This window comes from Syngnathus acus, chromosome 2 (genome assembly GCF_901709675.1).
Source record: "Syngnathus acus chromosome 2, fSynAcu1.2, whole genome shotgun sequence".
Taxonomy (NCBI): domain Eukaryota; kingdom Metazoa; phylum Chordata; class Actinopteri; order Syngnathiformes; family Syngnathidae; genus Syngnathus; species Syngnathus acus.
This window is the reverse complement of record NC_051088.1, coordinates 5,038,191-5,056,602: the sequence shown is the minus strand read 5'-3', so window position 1 is coordinate 5,056,602 and position 18,412 is coordinate 5,038,191. Positions and strand designations below refer to the sequence as shown.

General features: G+C 39.2%; 1 protein-coding gene across 2 annotated transcripts in view; it reads left to right on the top strand.

Moving 5' to 3' along the window:
* Positions 1-18,412, top strand: part of LOC119119654 (kazrin-like) — a 93,759-nt gene that overhangs the window by 14,923 nt on the left and 60,424 nt on the right. For both annotated transcript variants that reach the window (XM_037246142.1, XM_037246141.1), the window contains one exon: positions 5,825-5,982. In XM_037246142.1, coding sequence (XP_037102037.1) covers positions 5,825-5,982 — 158 coding nt within the window. The remainder of the gene's footprint in view (positions 1-5,824; positions 5,983-18,412) is intronic.

Genomic DNA, 18,412 nt, shown 5'->3' with positions numbered 1-18,412 from the left:
GTCTAAAACAGGATTATTGCGTCCAATAGGGCTCATTGCAAATACAGACTTCCATTCCTCACATTCAGCACAGAGTTTTTATAAGCCGAAGCCAGATGACAGTTTTATTTGGAACATGTTGAAAATGTGACATGTCTGAAAGTTGGCAGCTCCCATTTTGGGAAAGATTATGACAGCATTGTTGAACTTTGCTTTGTGTCAACTCCCACGCCAGACACTTTTGCTCTCATCCTTTTTTGGAATGGAATACATGGATAAAATCATGATTTTTAGTGCAAAATATTGCAGTCTATCTTTCCATGTAGAATGGATATTCTTAACAAAGTTGTCGCATACTAAGTCCTACGAACACACAAATGAAAGTCCATTGAAAGCTTTAATGATTTTGGAACAGATCCACCTGAAATTTGTTTGGATTTAGAAGTCAAACATTTCTCTAGAAATGATCTCTTCCTGCCTTAACTCTAATCCTCATCATATGCGTGATTGCCTAATCACACGAGTCTTACTGTTTGTCTCATCTCATCACTCCTTCTTTTGGAATATGAGAAAAAAAATGCCAACGTCAAAGCCAAATGTGCAGTTGTAATCCTTTGATGCATGGTAAAGTTGGGTCTTGTGGGGTACACAGATTTTGGGGGGGGGGGGGGGAAATCTAGGCCTGACTCATGATGCAAATGAGGCAAACAAACAAAATGTTTAATGAAAACACAAGCTCCCTAATGGAGGTAGCTTGAGGCTAAAACTCATTAAACATTCCATTAAATTTTGGTGCCTGGAGTCTGTTTATGAGCATCCAATGTTTATAAGGTCACAATAAGATGAGATGAAGTCGGTGCAAACATTAATCTGATTTCGCCTTTTGTTGCAAGACATCAGATACTATAGTTATTATTCTATTTATTGCACCAAAATGGGGCACACATTCAAGCTGCTATGTAATCCCTCCAACAATTGCAGATGTTGTTTCAAGTGCCGCACAAAAACATGAGAATGAGGACAGAGAGACGATGCGAGCTGCTGTGCAAAGCTCAGCAGAGGATTGATCAAAAATCAAGGGGGACTCGTCAGCTGCTGGAGGGGCGGTTATGATGAGCCAGGCTGTGTTTTTTTCCACGCACGCATATACAGTGACACACATTCCATTTTGAAACCCGTCACCTCGGAAGCCTCGTCCCATATCTGTTTTTGCTCAGCCAGTTCCGGTGCTAATGGATATGATTAGTGGAGTCTAATGAGCTCTGTAGAGAGTAGCGTTCTGATTGCTGTGTACTGCTTTGCAACTACAGAACCCCCTTGGGAACTGCTACATCCAGCAAACGATGTGTGTTCTGACTGAGCATTTTTTCCCCTTTTTTTTCATTTCCGCAGATCTCTCTTGTGTAGTGAAAGGAAGATGGACGTAGTAGCAAATGTATGCGTTGTTGAATGTCTAATACGTGTTGTAGCCTACTTGAGTGTGCTGTTGGCACGTATGTATGGAGTGAACCAAGTGTGTGACAGTTTGGAATGATGTACCTCAATTCACTCAATGACGCAGTTATATTTGGAGTACCGTTAACAGATATAGTAGTCCTGCTGTGCTTGCAAACAAACGTGAGAAATTTATCCCCAAAACGTTTAGAAAGGTATTGGTAAAATGTTTCTGGTATATTAATAAATTAAACATACCCAAAACCATTGTCCCGAAATACTTCTACATAACTTCAAACTATTTCTACATTAACTTGAAAAATTAATTGCTTAGAAATGATTTATATTCGTTTGCACTGGTTAGACCACCTTTAAACTGGATATGTGAACACAAATAATGCAGCAACACACACAGACAGATATCACGATAGTCACTGGCAGTCATTATTTGTTCTTTGCCACAAATGCACAATATTATTGCAGCTTACTGAATCACTTGGTTTTGAAACTCTTCCTTGAGTATTTTGTATGTCTATACTATACTGCTCCCTGGTGGCCAAGACACACACACGCACGCGCGTACGATCTCTTTCGATGAATATGGAGAACTAACGAACGCTGCATCACTGCACCTCAAGCAAATGTCATTCAAAGTCCAACCTTCAAAGTCCCCCTGTGTGTTCATTAAATAGAAGGATCATTTTCAGGCCTTTTTATCAAAAGGCAAAACTTTCAGTCTGTTCATGCATACTGCATGGTGATGCTTTGAGCTCCCCAAAGATTTCATCTACATACATCATGTGGCGAGCTTGTGGAATATGTTGAATTTCCCCTTGTAGGTCAATGAGTGGTTCCCCATGAGACAAAAACTCTACATTGAAGCATAACATTGGTGTTTTCACGCCTACACTGGCAGACTTTTTTTTTTCTTACCTTTCCATCATTTATGAGGTTAAAGATTGGGACTCGTCCGTACCCAAGTGATCTGACTGATTTGCATTTATTTTACGGTTTGATTAAATAGAGTGGAAGTGCAGCGGTTTGATATTAGCAACAAGGTTTGGCCAATTGGGGGCAATGTTGCACAGCATTATCGAGTGCTTTTGATGCTGTGTTTGCCTTGCGTGTCGTCTCATCGTATTCAGGATTAGAAGTTATCCTTTTATCCCTTTGTTTTTTAACCAAACCATTTCTTTACACATCAAACAGACACATTAAATGTGTTCTCATTCCCACTCTCCCTACCTTAAATGCACTCTCGAAAAAGATGACAATTAAGCTCATATAGTGGCCAAAAACATTTATTTACTAAACAAATTAAAGCACACTACTTTCACGCTGTTCAACCAAGCACAGCAAATGCAGAGGTTGACATGACAAAACATTTGGCTCATCACTCTCTCTGTATCAGTTTTCCCTTAGATTTGTTTGTGTCCTATGAACAATTTGCCATGGAATGAGGCCCTTTTCCCTGGACTCCATCCTGGGCTCGTGCATCGTCTCCCATTAGGGAAATGATGTGCGTTCTTTCCAGCATTTTTCATCTGTGGTGATCTTCATTTCTCCTGGCAGCCACTGTCTTCCCCAGTGAAGATAAAGGCTCGACAGGCAGGGCACTGCTCTGGCATCTTATTTTTTTCTCTGCACCGGCTGCTCAATCGGAGGACATGCAAGGCATTTTGACGATTCAGAAGAGGAGAATACGGCCGTCAGCAAAGGGCAATGCGGCTGAGAACTCCAAAATTGAGCTCTCTGAACTAAAGAAAGTCACAACATTCTGAAAAAAAATATGGCACATTCTTTTCAACATGTCAGTTTCTCAAAGAAATATTTTACATTTTTATTAACAAGACGATATGAGGTTATGCTCGTTCTCAATCCGAAAAACAAACCAAATGTAGAATAGAATAAGACTAACAGAAGCAAAGTGGACGGTTGCAACATAGCATTCATTGCTACTATTCATGCTTGTCCTAATGAGGAAAATTAAAGAAATTAATCATAATCAAGATATAATCCTACATCGGCCAATGGACCTGACCAGAATGAGAGTACGTGTACAAATGTTGTGAACAGCAAGACCGGCCAATAGAAAAAAAAGACACCAATCTCGCTATCCTTCTCCATGTGTATCATAAATCTACAATATCTATCCATGTATTGCTCATGACAAATGCTATTTTTGATCATAATCTATATAAAATAATCATATTGGTTTTGCTCAAAGTATTATGTAGTTTGTTAATTCATCAGATGACATGCAAAGCATCCAAATCATGCATTGCTGCACCTTGTAGTTTCAAAGGTCTATTGACACTTGTTTATTAGATTAATTATTAAAAACAAGCTTCAGATTACCACCAAGCATTTACATCTAGAATTGCTTGGTTGAGCACAGTCTCCTCAAGTCTTTTTTTTATGCACTACTCTTAAAAAAAAAGCTGCTGATGACACTGCGACACGCTCAGTAACCATGAAGTGGTGAACTAGCTAAATGCATTGCCATCACAGTGGCCCGTGTGTGCATTCTGAAGCCACTAGAGGGCAGTAAGAATAAGCAACTCAAGTGCCTTCCAATACGTATTCTCGTAGCCTTTCACCTTTTAACCAGTCATTCAGTAAGATAGACAAGACTCCTCACTCAATGTTTGATGCTGACTCCTTGCATGACAAGCAGACCACTCACACATTCAAACATTCGATGTCTGCTCCACGCTCACCTCGAGGGGACACGGCCCTCTCCAGCCCCCTCATCCCCTACTTATCTCAACCGCCAAAGCTTGTTTGCCTGGAAATGTCAACCACGATGGAAGAATGCTGGTTACGTAACGCAAACATCCATGCTGAATTTCTTTGCTTTTTTTTTTTTTGTAAGTGTGGGAATTTGTGTGTGGGGCAAATGCTTTATAGTCGCAAACACCCGCTCAAATTCAAATCCATAATGCATCCCATTCAGTGCAGATTCTAGATGAATTTCTCTATTTACGAGCGATTTAAGAGTTGTTTTTCCGGCTCAACAATAGAGGTGCCCAAAGTATATAGATGACAATTTTGTAAATTTGAAGCTTTCAACACTGGAAACATGGATAATGAGGCATTAGGGGTTAGAACAGTCACAGTGACATAAAATAAAATGGATCGTTAAGGGGGTAAAAAAATTGCACATGCTTTCGGAAATTACTTTTTCTCTTGCCACTGTGACCTCTGAAATATTTTCTGTGGCCTCTCTGAGACTAAAGAGGTAAATGGAAGAGGTTTGAGGAAGTCTGTGCACTGGGAAGGGGAAATGCAGCCGGGTTGGCTACTTTTCACTGTGGGAGGGAAGCTGGGAAGGAAACCTGAAAGGACACACCAGGGCAAAAACTTCGGAACAAAAACAGGATGGCTCTCAGGAACATTCTGGATGAGAGAGGGTGTTGATAGCCAAGGGAGTTGGTGACAGTCGGAAACCACATTCTGCCCCTCTGCTATTATTCCTGGCCAAGAAGAGCATGGAAGAAAATAAGGACCTTTAAGAGCCTCCACTGTCTGATGGAAATGTCCATTCAGAAGATCATTTAATAAGAATTCTGATTATTACTGGTGGCAGGCATAATGCTCACTTCTTCCAAACCGGCATTTTTCAAGAAAACAAAATAAGAACAAAAAAAAGATGGCATGTTTGCTGAGCCATTACCATTGCATCATTAAAGTGCGTAAGCAATTTTCATTACGTCAGATTGGGCAAAGATTTGTCAATCATATGTTAATTGGAGACTGACCAATAATACTGAGTTGTGAAAAAACATATTGACCAAATTTGGTTAATACGTAATTTGGTCAGAACGTAAGTGCGTGACTTTGATTTAGGGGGAAAGTTGTCGAATAGGGCAAGGACAGCCATTGTTACCAAGGGCTTGCCATAAACTGGTCCTACTTACCGTATTTTCCGGACTATAAGGCGCACCTAAAAACCTAAAATTTTCTCAAAAGCCGACAGTGCGCCTTATAGTCCGGTGCGCCTTATATATGGACTAAATTCCTAAATCTAAACTGGCCCGAAGCATTGTGTCATGAAATCAATCATAAGTGGCCCGCTGAAGACTATGAATCATGAATCAAAAAGACTATGGATCATTATTTTGTGATTATAAATTAGTTTGTTGCGTCTGAAGTTGAAATAAAAATGATAAAATGGAGAATGATTTGATTTGGATTAAAAATCTGACATGATGCATTAAGGGTGCGCCTTATAGTCCGGTGCGCCTTATATAAGGACAAAGTTTTAAAATGGGCCATTCATTGAAGGTGCGCCTTATAGTCCGGTGCGCCTTATAGTCCGGAAAATACGGTACTTGGAAGCATACAAATGTCCAGAATGTCTACTGTATTGTACTTGATGCAATTCAATTGTGTCTCTGTCTCCCTCTAGCGGTGCAATCCCTGAACAGCCTGAATGATCAAATCGCAAATTTCATGGTGACGGAACCCAAATCACTTGAGCAGAATGATCACGCATATTGTCCACCTGAGAAGGAGACACTGCAAAAGTCAATGACCTTGATGAGACACCTCCTCGTGGATGCTCAGGTATGCAAATCGGACCTCTTTACAAGCAACGTGGGGCTACAAAAATCATTGTCTATAAATATTCACGCACCGCCCCTACCCACCTGTTCATTCCATATTTAGGGAAAATCTCTGAGCAAGACCTTTTTTACTGACCCACACCAAAATGTTTTTCCCTTTGCATTGCATCACATCACTCAACAAAGTTTTATCCAAATTGCCATTCTATCAAATCAGTGCCATTTCCTTGTTGGTCTCAAAATAAGTTTAAAGTTCCATATTTTTTTTAAAACTATAATTCTGTTAATACATACGAGAAACTACTCAAAATGTTTATTGGCCCATCTCAGGCAACTTTTATTTTTGTCATTATTTTATTGTATTGCAGTGTTTCAAACTTCTTACACCATGTACCACCCCATAAATACTAAGAGCCCCTTATGAAAGTTTTGGAACGGCAAGGTCCACTCCTTCATTTTTGTTGTGTACTGAAGACATTTGGGGTTCAGATCAAATGATGATTATGATACAAAAGTCCAGCTTTTATTTCATAGCATTTACATGTAGATGTGTTAAATAACACAGGACAGAGCACCTTTTTGTTTGAAGTCATCCACTTTTCAAGTGAGCAGATGTATTGGAACAGACCCAATGAAATAAGGTTAAAATGAATAACATTTCATATTTATAGTGGCTTAACGCTTATTTGCAATAACTGCATCAACCCTGCGACTCATTGACCAGACAGTTGCATTTTTTTAAATTTGTAATAGTTTTCAAGGCCTTTACTTTCGATTCTTCTTTCTGGGGGGTTTCGCTCTTCAGTCTCCTCTTAAGGAGGTAAAATGCATGCTCGATTGGGTTAAGGTCAGGTCATTAACTTGGCCAGGCTAAGACCTTCCACTCTCCCCCTGATGAAATCCTTTGTTGTGTTGGCTGTGTGTTTTGGGTCATTGTCTTATTCCATGATGACACTTCTGCTGATTGGTTTGTATGTATTTCTTATTTAAATTGGCAGACAAAATGGTTTTGTGCACTTCAGAATTTATTTGACTGCTACCATCATAGACTACTGAGCCTTTTCCAGAAGCGGCCATGCAAACCTGAGCCATGACATGAACTCCTGCATGCTTCACAGATGAGCTTATGTAGTCCTTTCCATTACTTTGGTAGTGGTTCATCGTGGCCTCAGTCCATAAAACTTTGTTCCAAAACTTTTGTGGCTCATCTTTGCACTTTGCAAAATCCAAACTCACCCGCTCACTCTTTGTTTGATTTTCTGCCCTCTGGGAAGAGGTACAGGAGCCTGCGCTCCCGCACCACCAGACTCACCAACAGCTTCATACTCCAGGCTGTTAGGATCCTGAACTCTCTCCCCCGTTCTGCGTAGCGTCCTGTACTTTTGCGCTATATTCTGACTGTCTGCTGTATGCACACTTGCTCCATTTTTGCTCCTCTTATTTATTATGTTATTTGTTTATTTATTATTTATTCATCACTCTTATTTATTCATTGTTTGTGCCTTCTTGTTTTTATTTTTTGTGTTGTTTACTTGTATGTATATTGTGTACTATGTCTTGTCACCGTGGGATAGTGGGAACGTAATTTCGATTTCTTTGTGTTTTGGCATGTGAAGAAATTGACAATAAAGCAGACTGACTTTGACTTTAAATACAACAAACATCTCATGAAATAATTCTCTTTAGATCATTTGGAGGGGATGGAAGTCTATTAATATGCCATATAAAAGACCAAATGGACACTGTCTATTCTTTCACTGATTTCGCTGATGTTTTCCCTCGTGTTGATAATCTTTTTGTGGGAAGAGGATGAAGAGCCCAAAATGAGAGGCTGTGCTCTCCAATTAGAGGCTGCTGTCGAAGAGGCAATGTCAAGAGTGTGAATGAGCTGTTTATTCAAAATTATTCTAATGAGCTTGATGAGTTGTCACGCACCCTAATCCAACATCTGTCGTTGTGTATGCACACTGCATGACAAAATGTTAGCAGTCATACAATTTATGAATTTCAAAGAGGAAATTCTTGTGTAAGTGTTTAGTCAAATTTATTTGATGGCATCCTTGGTAGAAAGACATTTACAGCATCTTCTGACATGCATTCTTTTTAGAATGTTACCTCAAAATCAATGGATGACACCTAGCGACTTCCCTCGATTGGAAAGTCTGTGCAATGGGGACTTCACATTGCCTCTGCTTAGTCCCTATTTTTGTGCAGTCAGTCTTGGAGGAAATTTGCTGCTGAGCTTCTGAGCCTTTGCTCCTGACCTTATCTCTTGCTCTCCTTCCTCCTGCAGTAACCAGCTCTGACTACATTAGTGGACCTGTCAGTCATGTGTGGTTGAAAAATGGGGGTAGAGAAGGAGTTTGGGGCACAGGAGCATGTGGATGCATCTAAACAAGTCAGTGGAGGGTGACTTTTGTCCGAGGAGACGCTGATAAATAAGATCTGTGTGACTCCCTTTGACCCCCATGCTGATGTATTCATCAGTGAAGAGATGCTGACAAGTCCCTCACTTTCTGAGAAACTATACAATGCACATCAACACAAAAACACCATAGCCATAGTCAAGTTTTAGCCGTGTTTTTCTTCATTATGAACAGAGGTTTAAGACAAGCTGGAGGCACTGATGAGCAATTTCAAGATGTCAAGAAAAATGTAATCCATCACACAACATACAGTGGTGCCTTGAGGTTTGCGTTTACTCCGTGACGTCAACGTGCCCTTGGTCATATATAACAGTGGTGTACTGTGTTATGTCACCTAAATCTGCTTCTCTGTAGAGCATCTATTGAGTTCATCCATTTAGTTTTATGGATGGTACTAATGTTCAAGTTAATTCTCCCCGCTGCCACCAACCTCATTTCCTGATGCCAGGGGATGTTTTCATCGATAAAACTCAGATAAATATGAATATATAGCGCTACACAGTAATGGGCTTGGAGGATAGAAGCACACCTACCTACGCATCAATACAACTTTTGCGTTTAAGTTTCATTTGTCGGCGTTGTCTACAACACTCCAATAAATCCCTCCCCCCAGTTGATAAATACACTGCCTAACGGGTGAATCACCCCCTCTTTGTCCTCTGAGATAAAATAAAATTCAGACCCCAAGGGATTTCAGTGCAACAGATCATGATGGTGCTGTCTAGTTTAGTGAGTTATTGTTCTTCTGTCTTTATTTTGTTGCAGAAAATCTAATCTTGCATCAAGCAATAACATCAGTATTCTGGCCAACACAGTGGCTTCACCACGAGAGCCATACTTGAACAATAATCCCAACCTGGCTTTTGCACTCTGGAATTCTTTTTGCATACCTGTTCAAAAAAAACAACGAACAAACACCCGCCAATTGTCTGTGTGGCTGTACAGGTAGATTCCGTTTCTTTTCCAAACACCTGCTGGCAACTTAGCGCCTGCCCATAGCTTATTCTTGCGGCACTTTGCTGATATTGTCTGTTGTTCTGTAACAATAGAATGTCAGTGCGCAGGCAGCCTGCCAGCTGCTGTCAATCAAATTCAAAAGGACAACCACGTTCTCTAAAATTGCTGGAAGTATGCTAACATTGTTTTTGGGAACAACGAGGGATGGTTAAAAGCTGTCTGTTAATTTTATAATCACCTTACATAGGCCGACCTCATAAATGTGCATTATCATGCAGCTATCCGGGAAGTATCCTATTAATATTACAACACATCTGACTCACTTTCCGCATTTATGTGCCAAAAGTGCCAAGGTCATGGAAGAGTGCATCCCGCTTGCAGTCTCAAGAGCACGTGGGGGAGCGGGGGGAGCTGCTGAAGAGGGATTGAGTATGTGATGGGTTTCGCTGGGTCAATCTGTCCCTCTCAGAATGGGACCTCAGCTGGTCCTCCAAAACACGCTTTCTGTTCATGCATTATGCATGGCCTTGGTCCCGTCCGCTATCCCCTGACACCAATGGACCTTTGTGATGGACCAATGAGGTTTTGCAACCCTCTTTGTGTGATTTGTGTAGATCCAATAGCTTTTTCTTCCGGGAGTCCTTGTAGATGTGAAACTACATCTTTTCAAGTGCTTATATTGTGACTGATTACCTCGAATGATGATTTGGCAATCCTTTGGCACTAGCCTAATAAAGTTGATAGGTCAAGGAACCAAATCTGTAAGTAGAAGTGGAAAGATTCTAATTAAAATGCACTACTTGAATGAAGTGAATGAAAATTCACTTGCAATTCAAGTCAATTCAAAACTTTTCTATCCAATAATATGTTCTATGCAAGTAAGTAAGTAGTAGTTTGAATTAAGCAGAAAAATCCACTTGTTTTTATTCATCTCAGGGGGCAGCCATTTTGTCACTCACCGTTAACTGACATTGACATCACAGTGCCTGAGGGCTCGGGTAACGACCTTCGTGGCTCACCTGTTTTTTTTTGCATTTGGTCATGTAATGTTCACAAATAATTCTGTATTATATGGCCCACGAGTGGCCAATGCATGCACACCAGAAGGATCAGCGCATAAAATGAAATATGCAACAGATGAGGAAAAAAATCCATCCATCTTTAGAACCGCTTATCCCCACGATGATCGTGAGCCTATCTTAACTGTCTGAAATGGGTTTTTTTCTTTTTCTTTTTAACATTATTTTATAAAGTACAGCATTTTTTATGGCTATTTTTCGTATTCTAAAAACATATAACAAATAACTTATGTTAGTTATTTGTGTGCGTGGGGGGCTGGAACAGATTAATGGTATTCCAATTAATTTCATTGGGAAATGATTATTTGAGATAGGAACATTTTGAGTTATGAGCATGGTCACAAAACAAAATAAATTAATATCTCAAATCATAACTGTAGTGTACTGTTATAAACAATGAAAATGATGAAACCTAAATTTGTCAAACAACACCTCTCAATACTATATCACAACAATGTAATCCTTTGTCGCTGCATTAATGCTAAATAATTACCTTCCTACTGAAGTACGTACAATAATTCAATGAAGATTACAAACTTTATATGTAAATTTACATAACAGAGAGGCTGCAAAATACGTTCTCATTAATTCACTAGTTTAAATGAAAACGCTAACTGCTATTTTATGTTAACAGTTAGGGTTAGAATCCAATATCTTAAATCAGGAACCGCTTTCTTTTGTTACAGGTCTGCATAGACACAGAATCATTTCAGTCATCCAACCGAGCTATAAATAATTTTTTTATCATTGAAGAATATGCTTTGAAATTGACAATTCTGTTGATGAAAGATTAAAGCCTTAAAATAGCATCAACGGTCCAACTCAAACTCAGACTTGATACCATACTCTTGTGGTCTTCAGGGACACACAAGATAAAGCCTTCAAATGCTTTGAGCCCTTTTCATAGACAGGTGCATTTTCATTTTTGTGCCGGGGCATGTCTAGTTTTACCTATGTTTGGGAAACTGTCAGATTGCGTTGCGCCTCGTTGGAAATTCCAGCGAACCAGGGGCATTTTCTATTACACGCCCCAAGTGCATCTGACAATTTGGTGACAGAAAGTAGATCAAATTTAGAGCAGCTTAAAGCAGGTCAAAGTTGTGGTGCAGACAGATTCTGAGCTCTCGGGACATAGTTATGTGGTGGATGTCATTCTATTTCATTCCAATGAGTCATTGTAGAATTCACTTCATTGAATGAATTATGAATGATTACGATTATTATCGCTATTGTCATCATCAACGTATATTTCTAAAAGCACTTGTCCAACTACGGTTCGGTGTGCGCTATTTGTCACACACAGTTCTTGCATTTCTTTTTAAATGTACTTTACGGGTAGCGATCTTATGGAAGGACTCCACCGAGTCATTCCGCAATGTGAACTGTGCACTTCTAACATGCTTAATTTACAGGCAAAAAGGGGAGACGGTTTTATTGGATGGCAAACAAGTCGACTGTGTTCCCTCCCACAATGGTACACAACAATGTAAACACACCTTTCTATCATACCTGCCCCTGTCTACCAAAATACCACCCGCCCCCCCAAAAAATAAATAGAAAATTCCATTCACGTGTAAATTTAAACTGTGGGTTCACTGGACTTGTACTGGTTAAGAAAATACGGCCCTTCAACACCAAGACTGATGTTAAATTTTATTATGATATCAGATTGTACTTCAACGAGTGTCTTAGCTCAACTTCCTTTCAGTCACGTCGGCAATGAGTGAATCAAAATCCGTTGGGAATCACCTGACTTTGCAGCAATGCGATACACCGCAGAGCCTTTGTGAGGCTGTAGGTGGTAAATATGTAATGGGCAATATCATCATCTTAGGTCATGCCGATGTATTATAATTACCTGACAAAATTGTTGCCTGTTATGATTCATTAAGACCTTTTATAGGAGCTCCCTCCATTCATTTTGAATTAATTGAGTATTATGTCCTGTTTGATTAATAGTTTTAGTGTTATGTTGAATAACTCTGAATGTTTCATTAGACAAATTCAAATGTCCTTCATTTAAGCTTTGGGTCTTTGAATACAAGTATTTCCACAACACACCATGTCAAATTGTGGTTGCTTAGCAACACAGTTTGTCTGACGGGCACCATCACTGAAAGCCACATTTGTTTTTGTTTTTCTGTGAATCTTTAATGGAAATTGTAAACTAAACTTTCTAATCTTTGCAATTAGTAACATGTTTTGCTCATACATTAATTGAGACTAATCTTCAGCTCTGAAGTTATCTCTGTTGTACATCAGTGGGAAAACAATCTCAAGAAAGCTTGAAGATAAGAATGAACTTTTCCGTTTTGCCCTTTGGGACGTGAAAAAAAATCATATGATCTTTAAGGACAAATAAGGCATGGTCGGAGCCAAGTATAATCATACTTTATTTAAATACTCGATAAGTATGCTAGCATTTAAAGCAGCAATTAAATTGCCATCATAACCTTAAAAATAGATAGTATTTTAATATTTTGCCGCAGTAGCCAATTGTTGAGCTTCTACTTATCCACAGTAAGCATTCCATCATCTTTGTACATTACATTACACGTCAAATGTTTTGTTATTTTTGCCTATTTGTTTTAGCCACATAAAATGGCTTATGGAGATTATTGTAACCCTGTCAATGTGCCAGCGTGTGTAACATTGTTGGTGCAACAACTTATTGATTGGAGGAGGAAAGTGAGTGTGATTGGGAGGCGCTTTCCCGGGAACACATTTGGATTAAGGTAATAGTGCAAAGCATCTGACTACCTGGCATGAGATGCTGGTTTGTGTGATTGGGGGCAAGCCGGCATGCTGAAAGCAGCTCGAGTTGTCTCTTATCTGTGCTGCTACAGCCATTCCTCAGCTTTTCGCAGGGAGAACACAGCTCCAGGGATATATGCACTCAGTTGTATCATCAATCAGTGTTTGATAAATTGAAATATCTCATTGTCTCTGCGCCAGTCTTGCGCATTACCTTGTTCTCTGCTGCATTACTCGTATCCCAATCCATCTCTCAATTGTTGAATTGTCATACGCTAACGATCAAAATTATTTATAAATGTCGATGACGTATACAATATGTAAATATATGTTTCGAAAATACTTATAATGGCCAGTCTACCATCCTACTAAAATGCATGCTCAAGACTATTCATTTGGATTTCCATGTAATTGCACATTACAATTAATTATACCAAATGGATTGATAGAAAAAAGAGCTTTAGTGCCTGCCAGTTGGACAAATATTTGCAGAGCTAATGCTGATTTTTTTATTTTACTGGTAATTTCCTTGATGATCTTATAAGGAAAAATATCATCTCCTGCTCTTTCAATCAAGGCATTAAAAAGAAGAACAGTAATACACAAATTTTCATGAATAACAATTCAACCCTACTTACATTTATTTCTCTTCATTATGTGAATCAAAATATCAAATTCTAAACTTTATAGGCTAGTCTTCATGTGACAATTTTGTACCTATCAGATCAACTTTTGATTGTCCATATCTACCTTTCAAGTAGTGGTGGTTGGTGGACGCAGTGCTTTCAAGACCCTTACAGTGTTTGAAATAAGCGTCTGCCATGATCCTGCCGAAGGCTCATGAGGATCATAAGCGGCCATTGTCATGGAGGTTTTTTTTTTCTTTGAGGGGGCCAAACACCCAAACCCCCTAAATTCTTTTGTTTTCTGAAGAATCAGATAAAGACTCACTAAATGTTCCCTATGGGGGACAGGGGGGCAAGGTGGAAAATATTCCAGGAAAAAGTGGAAAATGCCCAAAAGTGAATTATCTGGCCTAGCACCGGAGGTCCAACAAGTGTATTTGGGGGGGGGGGGGGGGGGGGGGGCTACAGTACTTTTATTCCTTCTCATTTATGATTTCAAATGTTGTACTTCTAATCATGTAAAGCACGTGTGTATGAAATGGCGCTACCAGAAAAAAGCTGCTTGTGAATCTTCTCTTTCATCCAGGTCATTTCTTTCCGACCACAGATTGCAACTGGACTGATTTAGTTGTCTTAGAAAATGTTTTGTCACTCATCCGAGTAAGCCAAATCAGTTCAGCAAGACCGGGTTAGGAGCAAGGCTGGTGTAGTCCTTGTTGCATGAAGTCTTGGATGAAAAGCAAAACTTCCTGAGCTGAGGCCACTCAAGATGTCACAGGCGGTTTACAGCATGAAATCGTCCAGACTAGTCATACTGAATACATAAAATTTCCCGAAGAAGCATACCTGAGCATCTCAGCAATGAAGACGATGCCTGTTTATCTGTCTTTGCAGTATGCTAATATCAGCGTGATTAGAGTGACTGCAGTTTTAAGCATGAGAAAAAGTCCCTGAACCACAGTTCTGCAAAATCTGCCATCAGCTGTTCAGCTGCAGGGTGACCTCTCTTTGAAGGCGACAGCATTCATTATCAAAAAAAAAAAAAAAAAGGGTCTCACATCACTTGTAAAGGAATATTAACGACTTACTTTGATTTACATTGAAATTCAACACATTGCATGTGAAATGAGTCATGCACACAGCAAGAGCCAGTGAATTGTGGAGGAATATGATTGACATTTTTCAATTAATAGAGATGCAAGATGAATTGGATATGTGTTGTGCATTAATTAAGTGGAGGAAATGGAAGTCTGGGAAGAATTAGCATCGTCTATATAAGGTTCTTTCACTGGTGAGTGTGAATTCATAAACGTTTTTTTTTTTAATCAATGTCAAATGTCATCAATTTTGATAAAATCTGAAAAGTTTCTCATTAAAGTCATCTTATACTAAATTATATAAAAGTTCTTCAACTGCTTTTACTTATTGAGGTATTCTTTTCTTGTTTCCTCCCACACATCAATTTGTTCCACGTGTAATTCTGCTCTGAATAAACCATTTTATTGGTCGTGTCATGTCAAGTGGACACAATAATCACCTTTTTTACGATTATGCCGATTTTGTAATTGTAGAGAGTATTACTATATTCAGTCTATTTGTCATATATAAGTTTGCATTTGAATTTTTCACTTCATACACTAGTTTCCCCCCCAAATTAATGATTCCCCTTGCACTACACGAATGTTGATTTCCCCCCCACCCCATTTGAATCCCATCTTCTATCTTGATTCGGACACACGTACGAAATAACACCCTGGGAGACAATTAATCATGCTCATTCTATCTCAGTCTCTCTCAAACCCTCACCAAGATTTATCACTTGCTTGTCTTTAAAATCCACCTGTGAGTCCTGTATTGTAGATACAAATTAAGTACATTGCCTTTTCACTTCTGTGAAAAATGGAATAACGTTAATTTCTGGGTAATTTCTTTTAACTTTTTTGCTGCAAAATCCTAAAATCAATGCTGCTAACACTGTGAAGGAGGTTATCTTAACATTGTTTTCTTTCACCAAATAGACTATTCCAAAACCATCAAACTGATTAACTAAATGAAGTCCATCTATTTTTATGCGTACTTATAATTACATTTATTATATATGTATGAATATCAATGAGAAAATAAAGACGAACCTTTGCTCTGCATTCTAGTTCTCATCATTTTATACAACCGTGTTTTAAGTTTTAAAAGTTGAAAAAGATGTCCCGTTTTACAGCTAATCTTTTTAATCATAAGGAATTTGTTGACCTGGTTTGATGCACTGAGTGATGTAATTCATCAAAGATAATTTGTACTACAGCCACAGGCTCGTTCAACTGAGGTCCTTTGCAGACTTTAAACAAATGAATAAATATAATCACATCAGATTATTTCAGCCCTGTCCCTTGGTGTTTTGTTGTCACGAAGGTCCTCGTGACTTCTTCTTTCTTGATGCTTGTTGCGTGGGAAGACCCGTGTTTTATGCTGCATAGACATTTTGCTTGGGGTTTGTTTCATTTCAAGATAAAACATTCCCATTTGTAATTTGCCCTAGCACGGGGCCTCAACGTGATTACTGGTTTAGAAAATTACTTTTTTTTTTAATACACAGCTGGCCTACTACTAATGTGCTGATTGTGTCGGTCGGCCTCTGGACTGCAGTGTTAACAGCTGCAAGGCATCTTCAAACACTGCCACTTTATCCTCCAACTGGCACAATTTGCATTAGTCACTGTTCTCTATCACAACTTTCAGCCCATCTTCTTTAATGGAGCTACAGTATTTTTCCTCATCTGGATGCCAAAGCCACCCATTTTTGAATGCCATTTTGCAGGCAGTCTGAAATTATGTGCACAGACAAGAAAAAATAGTCCAAAGCGTCCTTTTTATTAACATTAATTAAACATATTTTTTCTTGATTAGGAAGGAGCATATCAGATTAATTGATAGCTAAGAATTCTGACTAGAATTAAATGTTGTCTTTCGCGGCGACCGCTTGAGCCGCCATGTGCCCCGAGGCAGTACACTTTCAATCGCCGCAGAATTTGTCCTTGTAATATCACTCAAGCGATTCACGGCAACGCAAGGTGGGGAGTTGCTGGTCACTCTCCTGTGTCATACTGTTTCTTTGTCACTGTCAGTCTTGCTACCACCTTCTTCCTCCATAACGCTTTTTCACGGTCACAATACGCACATCAATGCCACAAGGTTGAAAATGACTCATTTACCAGAATCCCACTCTGCATTGTAGCCCGCGGTAGAATCACATCCAAGTCGGTTATTGCGGTGTCGTACAAAATATTATACGGCAGCCATCCTAAGGTTGTTCTCTCTGGGGCAAACCGCTTTTATTTTTGAGATCTTAGGGTTGCAGCAAGAGTCCAAAAACTGCAAATCAAGGACTTTTTCAGTGACTAGCTGGGGGGGATGGGTGAATTTGCAAATAGTGAGCTTCAAACGTGAAGCCATTAATGTTCCTTATTTTACCAATAGACATGCTGCTTACCTGCCCCATGAACACATTAAAATAGATTGTTGTCTTGACTCATCTCCCCTCATCAGCATATCTGTTAAAGCTAACTTCAATATTATTTTTTGTTGCATCTGTATTGTAGAAAAGAATGCGGTCATCTGTCGTATGAGGCTTTTTGAAGGAAATTGGTTTGGAATAGCTGCACCAAGAAGCCAGATCCAGCCCCGCTACAGACCCTAAACAGAGCATCTCTCAATCCTTGTCACTGAGATGACAGTTGCTGAATACTAAGCAGAGGAGACAAGAGCTGCCCTCAACCTGAAACAGACAATTACACTCCCTTTCCTTGCCATCCTTCTGGTTCCTTTTTCCCTCAAACACGCACAGCCGCAGAGGCAGGCATATTGACACACACTTTCAAATTTAAACAAACCGCACGCAATAGCTCACTCACACCTACGCAGAAGTTTTATTTAGCACAACATTCATCTTCAGATGTGCAACCACGCTCATTTTTCATCTGGAAAAATGATCCATCTGTAAGCACTTGAGGCCAACAACCAATGAATTACTTTGGCATGTATTTGTTGAAGACTTGTTCAAATGTCAGTGGCTGGGGTTTCGTTCACTTTTTTAATTAATTTTTTTAGTTGCTGTTCAGTCAGCATTTATGGTGTGACATTTTTTTCACGTGTTGTATCCTGTTAAGAGTTGTCTACTCTGAACATGCACAATCTGTGGGTAGATTTACAAGACAACAATCTAAAAACAACTAAAAATGTAATGACCCATCTGCTCTCTTGGTCATAACTTCCATTCCTCAATTTCTTATGATCCCACTTAACCTGCATGGAATTGGAGCCACCATTTTGGCACTCACTTGCATTTAATTTTCAAAATAACAATTTTATTAATACATACTGTTCTCATTTGTCTGAAAATTGCATATGTTCCCTTGAACTAAGCATTTTACAATTCATTTTTATTCAGGTAAAATAATAGTTACTATTTTTGATGAGGACATGTTTGGCACACATGTGAAATTGTCAAAATGGCTGGTGTGAGTTCTTATGTCCATATTTGCTCTGGAGAGTAAATGTTTCATTTCAATTGTGGTGTCGGTGTTAGGATTGACCCC